General features: G+C 40.3%; 1 protein-coding gene across 7 annotated transcripts in view; it reads left to right on the top strand.

Annotated features, from left to right (window-relative positions):
- Positions 1-13,715, top strand: part of TIAM1 (TIAM Rac1 associated GEF 1) — a 246,848-nt gene that overhangs the window by 209,967 nt on the left and 23,166 nt on the right. For all 7 annotated transcript variants that reach the window (XM_063126710.1, XM_063126705.1, XM_063126704.1 and 4 more), the window contains 7 exons: positions 1,746-1,925; positions 3,002-3,070; positions 3,369-3,494; positions 5,496-5,604; positions 8,755-8,934; positions 10,269-10,387; positions 13,087-13,195. In XM_063126710.1, the coding sequence (XP_062982780.1) occupies positions 1,746-1,925; positions 3,002-3,070; positions 3,369-3,494; positions 5,496-5,604; positions 8,755-8,934; positions 10,269-10,387; positions 13,087-13,195 (892 nt within the window). The remainder of the gene's footprint in view (positions 1-1,745; positions 1,926-3,001; positions 3,071-3,368; positions 3,495-5,495; positions 5,605-8,754; positions 8,935-10,268; positions 10,388-13,086; positions 13,196-13,715) is intronic.

Genomic DNA, 13,715 nt, shown 5'->3' on the forward strand with positions numbered 1-13,715 from the left:
CCAAGTGTTTGCACAAAGTTGTAAAAATGTTGTTTTCACTTGCAGTTTAAGTGACATTGAGCACTAGTAGGAAAGTGTGTCTAGGTTTGAACAATTGTGGTGGAAAAAAGCCATTGTGGCTTCTCCCTAACCCACCCTCGCATGTGCTGAACCATCACATCATTTACATAATTGCCTGTGCTGTAGCGTGGGTTGGTGTGTCATCCAGACCTGTGTGCAGTGTGGTGTGGGTGGCTTCATATGCAGCTTACAACCCACAAATTGCAGTATGGGTTGTAGGATAGGTACGAAACCAACCCCTCCATTGGGTTCAGATGACATGCCAATTACCCCCTGCACCTTGGGTAATTATGTAAACAATGAGGGGGCACTACAATTGTTTGAACATCCCCTGTGTGTTGCTTTTCATCCCCATTCAGATATTGGGCCTGTTCAGAAGACACCTTAAACCCTACTGGTTAAGGCTTTTGGTTAAGCAGCAGGGTTTAAGGTGTCTTGCGCTAAAACCTGCTCACTCACTAACCACAGTTGTACTGTCTACAGCAGGGTTAGTGGCTATAACTGTGGCTTACAGTGTTGTGTGTGACAACACGGCTTGTGGTAAGTGCTAACCCCAGAGAACCACAGTTTCACTAACCACAGAGCTTGCTGTCATCTGAACAGGCCCAATAGTTTAAAAATGTCTGCATAAGACCATAAGAAGAGCCATGCTGGATCAGACCAAGGGTCCATCTAGTCCATCACTCTTTTCACACAGTGGCTAATCAGCTGTCATCCAGAGAATCACAAGCAGGACATGGTGCAATAGATCCCCCCCCACCCATGTTCACCAACAACTAGCATATGCAGGCTTACTGCCTCTGATACTGGAGGTTGCACTTAGCCATTAGGACTAGTAGCCATTGATAGCCTTCTCCTCCAGGAATTTATCCACCCCGCTTTTAAAGCCATTCAAATTGGTGGCTATTGCTGCATCTTGCAGAATTCAGGTTTTTGTGAAAGCAAGTTTGCTAGTCCAGGTTCTCTTATTTAGCAGTTACATCAGTGCAGTCAAAAGCAGAGATATTAAAAGACCAAAACTGCTGGAACCAGAGAGGAAGCAATTGCTGATCACCTAGCGTCTGCTCAGGCACACTTCCAAACAACTTCTGTGTTGTGAAGTGCATTAGCAGTGGCCACAGTCTTTCCCCTCTGGTGTTTAAACAACACCAAAATGGCAAATGAGATAGATGTGTGGCAACTAGTAAAAGCCTATCTCTTTAAAAGGGGGAAAATGTCACAAGTCTTCTCTACCTCCTGGGAACAATCTTGTGTCTTGCAATTGTAGCAAATTCCTAAGAGTAATTGGTATCACTAGCCTAGACATTTGAGCCAGCTCTCTTACTGTGACTGAATAACATTTCTGCACTGTAGGTATAACCTCATGTGAAGTTTGTGAAGTTATGCTGATGCAGCAGTTGATAAACCCCATACTAAGCAACTCTCAGGATTGGACTTTGAGTGTAATTTACGCACTGTATTGCATAGTTTGTTTAGAAAACAATCATTTCTCATTTGTGTGATCCATTTGCATTCTTCTGGTGTTGTAATATATCACACTTTAGAAGATCACACTAATTTGAATTTCTTTTAACAGGGAAAGCACCGATTATAGTTTAATTTGGATGGTATGAAGGGGCTACAATGATGACAGTATTTGTTCAAGAAATAATAATCTGTTATATGTTGTTGTTTTTATTTTAAAGAGTACAGAACAGGTTGCTGCTTTTTGTCGCAGTCTTCATGAGATGAATCCATCTGATTCTGCTGTGAGCCCTCAGGAATTTATTGGGCCTCAGCAAGCCACTACAAGACAGCTAACCGATGCTGATAAACTGCGCAAGGTTATTTGTGAACTCCTTGAAACAGAACGCACATATGTGAAGGTAAACAACTGCTTGTTATGGTATTTCAGCTTTGGGTAATGGAGATAGGTTTACTATGACATGAAATAATAGCCCCATTGGTATTTGTTTTGATTTAGTGTTTGTATTTGCATGATAACACCTTCTCTATTCAACCAAAATTTGTCGTATAACATTATCCTGTGGTAAAGCATTGCATTCCAAGTTTCAGACTGTCAGTTGAGAACTTTCAAGCCATGTTCAGAATAGCAGTGTTTTCCTATTCACCATTGGTTACGCAGCATACTTTGAGTTTGGTATCGGCCATATTATATACATCTTGGATATTGCCTCAGGTGTAATTGAACTGGGACCTGGATGCAATAGCAGAAATGATGATGTACCCTGCTCTATGAAGTGGTCTTTGTACATATCACTGGAAGTACATTCATGTTGTTTCAGTACAGATAAACATAAGGACTGCCATGTTAGGCCAGTACTTAATCTAACTCAAAATTTTGTTTACATATAATAGTCAACAGATACCACAGAGAAGTTCCGAAAAACAGCATGTTTGCAATATCTTTGTGAATACCTGATATCTAGTAATTGAAAATAATGCGTTAGTTTGCACATTACAAACAACCCATGAGTTCAAAACAACCCATGTGCTGTCATGCACAAGCACAAGAGAGCTGCCTGCAGGATGTCAGCAACTTCTAATTTTACTCAGCAACTTATGACCACCCCATTCATAAGTTGTTTAGTGTGATGTGCGAACCCAGAGTGCTGGGTTGTTTAGGGGCTAATCAATCCAGAGGTTAATTCATGGTTTCTTATATGGTTAACTGCTGGGTTTTTTAGCCCCTAAAAAATCCAGCACCCCAGGTTCACTTGTCATGCTCAACAACCTATGAACAGGCTAATTGTAGCTTGTTGAGTAAAAGCAGAAGTGATGGGTGTATGGGAGGCAGCACATTCGCTGTCTCCCAATTGTCCCCCAAAGTCCATGGGTTATTTAACCCATGGGCTGTCATTGCATGTGAACTAGGTCACTGTGAAGATGCTTTAAACTTGTTTCTAGAAATTCAGCTAAAGTGGTATTCTTTCACTTCCAGGATTTAAACTGTCTAATGGAGAGATACCTGAAACCTCTACAGAAGGAAACTTTTCTTACTCAGGAAGAGGTATAATACTTTTGTCAAAATATTGTTCAGGAAAGTTTGTTCACTGAAATAATAAAGATGCTTTAGATTCTAACCATTTAATCTTGAAAAGGATTCTCCAGCAGAAAGAAGCTGATGACTGACATTACTAGAGACTTCTGGGGGCAAACCTTTATGGGCTGCTTGATGGGTTTCAGATTTTGGAATAATATAAGATGGCTGACATTTAGGAGTGAACATTTAGGGATAATATTTTGTCAGATAATTTATGTGGGAGGAACAATTTTCAACCCAGTTTTTGAATGTTCTGTCTTACCAGCTTGATGTTCTTTTTGGAAATTTGACGGAAATGGTGGCATTTCAAGTAGAATTCCTGAAAACCCTTGAAGACGGGGTGAGGTTGGTTCCAGATCTGGAAAAGCTTGAAAAAGTTGACCAGTTTAAAGTAAGCCATTTAAGTTCTTACTACAGGTTTCTGATCATGTTTCTAATGTTTAAATCAAAGGACCAAATCCTGTCCACCTGGGGCTCCAACCCAGCCCTCTGGGATACCCCAGATGGCCCTAGCTCCTATCCCTATCCCTGCACCCTTTCCCCATATGCTGTTCATTTGGTGGCTGCCTGGCTTTTGTGCCATTTTATTTCCAATCTAAAAGGTTGCAGTGCCTGCTCTAAAGCTTAGTTACTGGCACTACGTGCTTTAGGCTAAAATATGTTGGGTATTTTGGCCCTGCCCCTTTTGCTTGGCCCCGCCCACCACTGGAGTACAGCCCCCAAGAACTCCAAAATGGAATTCCACTCTTGGGCCGAAAGAGGTTCATTTTCCTTGATTTAAATGGTACTACCAGTCTAGAATCATCATCTGAACAACTCTTTTCACGCCTGTTTGACAACCACCACATCTGTTTGTTCTTGCAACTGGTTTGCCTAGCAGGTTTTTAAGATGATGAATCAAATTCTAAAAGCTCTTCAGTGCTGCTATAATTAAACGACAGGTAATTGCAATACATGTAAAAGTGTTCAAGATATTGTATATCCAATTTCACACTTGGATTTTTGTTGAGGAAGAGCTAACAGCAGAAATAACATTGGCTCAGACCCCAGTTCAGGCAGGCCTAATGTATCACTTCTTAGAAAATTATTGGGGAAATACTTCCAAATAGGAAAGCTACTTGCTTGTTATCTGTCTCATTTCTGTTACCAGAATAGAAGGACGAAATAATAATAATAATAATAATAATAATAATAATAATAATAGTAGTAGTAGTAGTAGTAGTAGTAGTAGTAGTAATAATAATGGTTAAGAAACCTTATCAGAAATGTTGAAAAATGACTTAGGCCAGATCTATACCAAGCAGGATATAACACTGTGATAACAGTTTGAAAACTGCATATGGAGTGTGTCCTGGGCCCCAGCAGTTGTCAAAACCATTATAAACCATTTTAAAGCAGTAGTGTAGATCCTGCCTTAGGCATTGTATTAGAGTTTTTCACTAGGACTATGGAGACCTGGGTTCTAGGCTGCCCTCTGCCATGGGGCTCACTTGGTGACTTTGGGCAACTCTCAGTGTAAACTACCTCACAGGGTTGTTGTGAGGATAAAATGGAGAAGAGGAGGATCACATATGCTGCCTTGGGCTTCTTGGAGGAAAGGCAGGATATAACTGTAACAAATAAAATAACGTTACAATGTGTGCCTGTTCTACAAATCATTATACTTACAATTTAAGTGTAGATTATTTCCCTCAGTTTTTAAACTTTCATCTGACCTCAGTAAGATGACAGGATTGTCTGGTAAATGATCCACAGGTGTGGGTTTCCTGTAGGACTGTGCATTGAATAAATAATAAGGCCAGTCTAACTGCAGTCATCTCTCTCTTTGTGCAAGCCTCTGAATATGGCAGCTGATGTCTGTTGCCATGCAAACTACCTTCTTTCCCTCTGAAGGCATTCTATATTCCTTATCCAGAAGTGAAAAGGCCCAAATGCATCCAAAGAGAAGAAAAATGTACGAGCAGGGTCAAGAGATTCTTAACTGGTCATGAAAAACATGTATCTTCAGAAGCAAAATGTAGAAAAATATTCATGTGAATTAAATTGTTCTTTGGAAAAGAGGGAAAGTTCCAGTGGCCCTTTTATTTACTTAATCAAAGAAATGTTCTAAGAAATTTTCTTAGAAATAGAAATGTTCAAAGTGGAGTCTAATATGCATCATGAGATCTTAAACGATTGTTTCTTATAATATCAGAAATGGATTGATAGTTATGATGTCTCTTTCTTTCCTTTCCTCATAGTTATGGTCTTTAAAGCTCTAGTCCTGTGACAAAGCGAGATGAGACAAAGGAATTGCTCTGTACTTTTTTTCTTTCTTTTTTAATGCTGAGTTCAGCTAGTCTTTCAAAAGAAAACTAATTTAATATTCTGATTTGCATTCTCTTGATCCTAGAAAGTGTTGTTTTCCTTGGGCGGGTCCTTCCTTTATTATGCTGACCGTTTCAAGCTATACAGTGCCTTCTGCGCCAGCCACACAAAGGTTCCAAAAGTACTTGTGAAAGGTAAGAGTTGTATAAACGCAGCATCCCCCGCCTCTTCCATTGTATCATAGCTTTTCCTAAGACTTAAAGCTGCCTTGCAACATATGTAGTCTGGTTGATGCTGGAGCTGCAGGAGACAAATGGAGAGGTGGTGGGTTCTCCTTTCCTTGGAGGTATTTAAGCAAAGGCTGAATAGGATACTGTCAAGGATACTGTAGCTGCAAGACTTCTACATTTAGCAGGAAGTAGGGCTAAATGGCTTCTCAGATCCTTGAAAGATTCCATGATTGTATGATTCTGTATGTATTGCAGGCTGAACCGCCTTTTAAAGGGGTAATAGCTACAACTTTGATGGAAGGCCCAGACGGTCCACCCCTTGTGGAATGTTAGTAATGCAGAATGTAAAATGGTTTTATGATGGCAAACATCAAGAAAGGAAAACCTAGGATAACCTTGCGATCTCCATATATTTTAGACCACAATTCCCGTAATCCCTGAACATTGGCCATGCTGGCTAGTGCTAATGCGAGTTGTAGTCCAATACATCTGGAGGGCAACATGTTGCTTCCTCTACCCTACTGTTTCCTATATGATTATTTGAGAGGTAGTAGACCTGTGGACAGGATTCCTACAAAAGTTGCGGATCAGGCTGGAACTATCCCTTGTGTACTCCAGAATTCCAGTAGCCACTTCTTCCTCCAGAGCAGTGGCAGGAGGGGGGCAGGATTTATAGTACAGACATGGTGAGAAGGAGATCGGTAGGTATGTCCTGCAGTTCGTCTCTGGCTTCAATCACTAAGGACTATCCACTTGAAAAAATCAGTTTAGGAAAATATTATATGCTGAAGGAACTAACACATCTTTTTTTACTCTAGTTCTGCATGCAGTAACTCATTTTTTACTCCCTCGGGTTGCATGCAGTCCCCGCTGCACCTCGAAATGAATTTTTTAAAACAAACCAAAACAAAATGGCTTTTAGTGGCTACAGAGCAATAAAATGGACTACTGGGCGGTTTGCCACTAAATTTTGGGAGCAAACTGGTGATTTTTAACACTAGTTTTCCCCGTTGGGGATTTTCAGGGGATCTAACTCTCCAGGCAGTGTGCACCAGCATGCTTTCCTGGTTCATGATATGTAAATCGAACCAATATATCTTTTTTCTAAATTCTTAAGTGCCGCCTGTTCTATATATTTGAATATCTGAATGTCTTTTTTATTACATATATCTTTGCTTATTGTGCAAAAATACGCTTGTAGCTTTCTTTTGTTGTGTGATTTCTTGAGGCACTTCAAAACTGTGTATGAAACTTTATTATCAAGTTGATGGGTTGTGTAATTTCTGTGCCTTTCTTTTTAAAAAACTTGCATGTTAGATTGTAACAAATTATTCAGAGCTCTGTTTGCTCAAGTATTAATCTTTTAAAAACTTGGTAACTTGTATTTGCAGATGCTTTCCCCCTGAAAATTAGACTGGATGGCAATTCCATCTTCTTAAGCCCCATGGGTGTATTTTTTTTTATATCTGTCTACAAAATTATTCATACACACATAGAAGTTTCCCATGAAATATTTATGACATGCGAAAACAGCTCCTTTACACCCTAACTTGCACATCCATAATATCTATGTATCTTTATCAGGAATGGCTCATGGGTGGAAAAGAAAATTGCGAATTCTGTAGTGTAATGTTTGGGTAACTTACCTTGCCTGAGGATGGTTTGGAAATAGTGGTGTATAGTACAGGAAGGAAGGAGGTTATCAGGATTACACCCCAGTCGGGTGTTTGTGTACAAATCAATTAGGAGAAGCCAAAGAAGGAACATCAAGTGAGGTTTCTTAAGGCCTCCCTTTTGCTGGTCTATTAAAATACCTGCCATGATGGATGGGGCACATTGTCTGGCCATCAGTCCGTCTAGCTCAGCATCATCTGCAGTGGTTCTCCAGAGTTCAGACAGAGGTCTTTCTCAGCCCTACCTGGAGATGCCTGGGAATTAAAGCGGGGATCTTCTGCATATAAAGCATGTGCTCTGTCACTGAGCAACAGCCCTCCCCTGCCCCAGGGAGCAAGGCATAAGAAGGGAAAAAGGCTGCTGTGAATGACTCTGTCCTGTGTTGTGTATGAAGTTGTATACTGAAATCTTCAAATACTGTGAGCCTCAAGGCTCTGCTCTTGTGTCCAGGGCCAGCCCTATCATGACGCAGAGTGATCTGCCTGCATCATGTAGAGGAATAGGAGCAGCAGCAAATTGTACGCCTCCTTTGCCCCTTCCAGGAGGGCCCACTGTTGCCACCCTTGCCTCCAGCGGGTGCTCTGGAGAGCCATGCCAGCCACTCTCCTGCGCTGGCATTTGCTGCAGTGGGGGGCCGGGCTCTCTGGCATAACCACATGCCTTTCCATCGTGCTTCCCCTTACTGCAGCTGCAGCAAGTGAGAGCCTGTGAGAGATTGGTCGAATGCTTGTGAAAGTGTGTCCAAACTTCACAAGAGCATGGATGAGCTCTTGCAAATGTTCAGTCAAGCTCTTTCAAGAAATGACCGAGTTCTCATGAGAGCCTTGCAGCCAGGAAAGGGCACAAGGTGGCATGTGATCTTGCTACAGGAAGTAAGATGAATTGGACTGGGACTGTTTGTATCTTCTATATGGATTTTTTTCTTACAGCCCAGGTACATACTTCTACTCCCTTCCTTCTCTTTGTCTCTCTATAAACCAGTGCATGTCAGCTGATTTTATTATAGGTCCATCATCAGAGAGGTTGTTCATGTATCCATATTCATGAAGTCACATTTTCCCTTTTTCTTGTGGAGTGGTATCTAATGAAGTTCACCGCTCCACAAAGCGTGTGTGTGATGGCCACAGCTTAAAGTTTATCTCCTTCACATTGTTGGTTTTATTGTAAATTGGTATACTGTATGGCTGGGATGGGCAGAACATAGGTCTCCAGATGGCTTGGACATCAACTCCCAGAAGCCCCTGCCATTATGGCCAATAGTCAGGGATGCCAGGAGCTGAAGTCTCAAACATCTAGAGATCTATTTTCTGTCCACCCCTATTATACACCATCTTGAGTACCTTCAGGAAGAGAGAGCAACTAAATAATTTGATAAATAATAATAAAAGTCAAATGTTGAAATCATGTCTTGAACATTGCTTTTTATGTTCAATGATTTAGCTAAGACAGACACAGTATTTAAGGCTTTCTTGGATGCTCAGAATCCGAGACGACAACACTCATCAACATTAGAGTCGTACCTCATCAAGCCCATCCAGAGGATTTTGAAGTATCCTCTTCTACTGAAAGAACTCTTTGCCCTCACTGATGCAGAAAGTGAAGAACATTATCACCTTGATGGTAAGCTGCTTTTCTATGTGAAATAAAACTTACTGTGTGCCATCTTTATGGGGGTTTTTTGCCAAGTGTTTCTATAGTGCCACTTAACATCTTACAAGGCCACATCTATAACATCTGAAAGGAATTTGTATACCTGAAAATATGTCGAAAGCATGCATCTGGAGCTTCATTCAGCCCATGGAGTGGGGAACAAAGAGGTGTTTTGGGGATGGATGAATCTATGCATTTCACTTCCTGTAACATTCGTATTTTTGAACTACAACAGCTTGCAGTTTTTTTAAAGTCTGTATGAACATTTGCATGGATTTTTGTGACCACACAAATTTGTACTGGTTTTTGTACACAAATGTCTTTAATATATGTATTTTCCCCTAATATATGCTTCTTTAAACACAATTAACCTAAATGTATGCATTTTCTGCTTTCTTTCTTTTTAAATCAGAGAATTGCATCACAAAGTTCAGAGAAGTGAGAAAACTAAAGGAGAATTGTGTTCTGGTTCAGAATGAGAGAGTTAGGTCAGGTCATATTAAAATATAAACCAAATGAATTCCACACCCATTACTGGGTGTTTCCTTGCTAGTTTCAGATATCTGAATGTCCTTCAAACAATACAGAAAAAGTCTGGTCAACCCACATTAGAAATGCAGGGCCCCATTTTTCTATACATATAAAGCAGTATTATGATTCAATTTCTTCCACTGCCTTTCCTGTCGATATACTTTCAGCTAGATTTACTATATCTCAAAGGTTTGCTGTCTCTCTTTAGGGATCCTATTTGACAAGTTGAGGACCATCATAGGATACTTCGTTCTGTAATCAATCACCACACCCTTTGGTGCCATGTAGTTGCTTCAACACAGAGAACATTCAGTTATGCGTGCTTTCTTGATCATACAAAAGTGGGTTAATAGGGCATGCGCAATTCCATAACACACATTGTTTGGCTGTGTAAATGGATATTCTTCGTTAAAAATAAAAATGTGCACAGTTGCTGTCCCAAAATACAATGGTGCCTGTAATGCAGGCCATCTCATTGCTGCTCCAACTTCAACAGACTTCCACATTCAGTTGATAATCACAGCATATTGTAGATTGAAGAACAGAATGAGGAGATAATGCAGGAGAAAACAACCTGTCCCTATTCCTAACTTGCCCAAAATATGCATCCTGATGACTGGTGTTGCACTAACCACCATGAGCAGAAGGGTGGTTATCTAAATACTCTAAAACTACACTGCACGTTTTTAAAAAATGGAATACAGATGAACACTTCCAACACGTAGTATGCATTGCTGCCCTAACTGTTTCCTGTTGCCTTGCTTTTCTTCTAGTGGCCATAAAAACAATGAACAAAGTTGCTAGCCATATTAATGAAATGCAGAAAATCCATGAAGAATATGGTGCTGTATTTGACCAGCTCATTGCAGAACAAACAGGAGACAAAAAAGAGGTAACGGGCTTGTTCTTGATAATTTGGAAGATATTCTCATTGTTTATGATTAATCATCTTTGTGATTCAAAAATGAAATCTCTAGTTCTAATACTATTTTTTTATTTATTTAAATTGTTCCATTTATATCCTACCTTCCTTCTGTCATGGAATTCAAGGTGGCATACAGAGATTCTCAGGTATAAATTTGAGTCCAAGTGTTGTGTTCGTATGCTCTATAGGGCCAAGTTGTATATTAATGTTGTTTGGGATTGTTTTGTTTTGTCCTGCACTCCATGAAGGAGTGATGTCAATAATACATTTGAAAGTAAGTTTAATAATTGTCAAGAATGTGTATCCTGAAGCTGGAGTGTGCCTGAAGTGTTCCCCAGCCAGCCTGTCTGGCTGGGGAATGCTGGGAGTTTTAGGACTTTTTTCTGTCTAAACCTGCATAGGATTGCACCCTTAAATGGATGCCTTTGGTTAATTAATTGATTATATTTACATATGCATAAATCCAAGGGTTCTTAAGAATTTTTTATATATATACCATTAACAAGCCATATTTTTTTTTAAAAAAAAGGAACACACACACCTTCCAGCCTGGGCTAATCGAAAGTGAGGCATCATGCAGTGATCAATGGCAGTGAGCAAAGGTGGGGTGATAGTGAATGAGATCATAGTGCAGATCAGTGGATGTAGGAGGACCTTGGGGGACTTGGGTTTGCATTTTGGGGCAGCACATTACAGTGCTTATTGACGAAGGCAGCTGGCCCCAACCTGGCGCCTTCCATGGCTGGCTGGGAGTTGTAGTCCAACAGATCTGGAGAACACCAGGTTTGGAAAGGCTGTCACTAAGGGCCTTTTTAAAAACATACCAAGATGCTGGTTTGATTAGCCCTAGTTAGGATGATGGACTACTCCACAGGACCTTTCTGTTTATTGTATTAGGTTATTGTGTGAAAAATCACATAGCAGCAGGCCATGTTTTTTCCAGTGGGAAACTAGAGGTGATAATTAGGCATTTTTTGAAACATCCTTTTTTGTTTTTTAGTCTGTAGCCTAAACTTTAGTTTGTAGTTTTTAGTTTGTCGTTTTTTAGTTTGAGAAGCATACCTGAATTCTCACTTCTGGAGACCAAGGGTTCATCTACACTAAGCAGGATATTCCACTATGAAAGTGGTATATAAAAGGCAGGAGCCACACTACTGCTTTATCGTGGTATTGACGTGCACTGACAACAGTTGTGGCCCAGTGACATATACCATATACTGCTTTCATACCACTTTCATAGTGTTATATCCTGCTTGGTGTAGATGTGTCATGAGCCCCAACAGTTGTCAGTGCACTTCAGTACCACTATAAAGCAGTAGCGAAGATCCTGCAATGCACTTGAATGCCACTATAAAACAGTAGTGTAGCTCTTGCCTTTTATATATCACTTTCATACCACTTTCATACTGGAATATCTTGCTTGGTGTAGACACAGTGAATTGCCATCTCTAAATTTGAAAACTCCCTTGTGCGGTTTACAGCAGCGGTGTGCCCAGCTGACCCCTCACACCTCTTTGCAGTAGGACTGCAATAGTTAGTTGTTCAAATAAATCAGTTTAGTTTAAAATACAGCTGATTGTTAGTAGGAACCAGGAGATGAGATTGTATCACACATGTTTAGAAACGAATCCCTTGGCTCCCTGTATGTTTCCCAGATCTATTCAAAGTGCTTACCTTTAAATCTCTTCATAGCTTAGGATCCAGGTTTTGCTGGACCATCTTTTCCCATATCGTTCTGCCCCTGAGCTGTGATCTACAACTGAGACTTTTCTCAGGGTGCCCCTGCCATCTGAAGAAAGGCAGGTAGCAACCAAGGAGAGGCCCATGTCAGTGGAGTATCCCACCTGTGGAAACTCTTCCCCAGGAAGACTTGCCTGGTACCTTGGTCAATACCAGCTTAGCACCAATCAAAACCCATCTTATTTTCTCAGTCTTTTAAATCTTTTAATTTTTAATCTTTTTATCTCTTTTAAGCTGCTGGAATTTTTTTGGGACTGCATATTGTTCTATGTTAGGTTACTTGCGTACAGAGGGGTAGCATCCAGTCAGGACCTTGAGCTGGTGGTAATGACTGATGGTGCAATGGGAAACTAGCACTTTTAATGCAAGTACTTAAAAATTGCATATGACAAGTACTGTCTTTTAAGAGGTATACTCCCTCTTCCCTCACACAAAAGAATACCTCTTCTAAGATGATGAGGACTGTGACACACACATATATTGTTTAAAACCCAAGCCTTTGGCTTCAGAACTATTGTCTTATTCATATGTAAATGTATATGAATTATACAGATTAAACAACTAAATCTCACAGTAAATTAACTAAAACTGCAATCCTGTGTACACTTACCTGGGAATGAGTCACATTGAACTCAGTGGGACTTACTTTTGAGTAGACCTGTATAGGACTGCAGTGTAAATCTTTAATCAATTGATCGGTGTAGTTTGCACTCACAGTGACTTTTACACTCTGCATCTACAAACAGAATTGAATTGTGTCCATTGTTTAGACCTACAAAGCAGTATAGACTGTTTTACAGCCACCTATGTATCTTAAATCACAGCCCAAGCACTCACAATTAGAATTCATTTCCCATAACTTTATCAAACCATTCCTTAAAATATCACACTGTCATTTCTTTTGTGTGCGTTTGTGTGGCTGACAGGTTGCAGATCTTTCTATGGGAGACTTGCTATTGCATACCACGGTGATCTGGCTCAACCCTCCTGCATCGCTTGGGAAGTGGAAGAAGGAACCTGAATTGGCAGCATTTGGTATGTGTGTTTTTCAAAAAGAGATAAAATTGTATTGTTTCATCTAGAACTTAAACCATGCACTTAAAGTTAAACTTTCCAAGGGCATAACTGCCAGGAAGTTTCCTGTTCTTCCATATTAGTGCTTTAAAGATATACTGGAAATACAGTCAGAAGTACTAAAAAAAGAAGGAAAAAAAAGGAGTTTCTGTTGACACTCATGGGTTTATAGGGTTCGGCTGCATTGAACATAGTCACCATCACATCTGTTCCTGAGAGTCAGCGTGGTGTAGTGGCTAAGGTGTTGGACTGGGAGTCAGGAGTCCTCACTCGGCCATGGAAGCCCATTGGGTGTAATTGGGTCAGTCACAGACTCTTAGCCCAGCCTACCTCACAGGGTTGTTGTTGTGAAGATGAAATGGGAGAGGAGGATTATGTACACCGCCTTGGGTTCCTTGGAGGAAAAAAGGCGGGATATAAATGCAATAATTAATTAATTAATTAATTAAATACAATTATCCTCTTGTAACTACCCTCTAGT

The sequence above is a fragment of the Elgaria multicarinata genome, chromosome 5 (genome assembly GCF_023053635.1).
Source record: "Elgaria multicarinata webbii isolate HBS135686 ecotype San Diego chromosome 5, rElgMul1.1.pri, whole genome shotgun sequence".
Classification (NCBI taxonomy): Eukaryota; Metazoa; Chordata; class Lepidosauria; order Squamata; family Anguidae; genus Elgaria; species Elgaria multicarinata.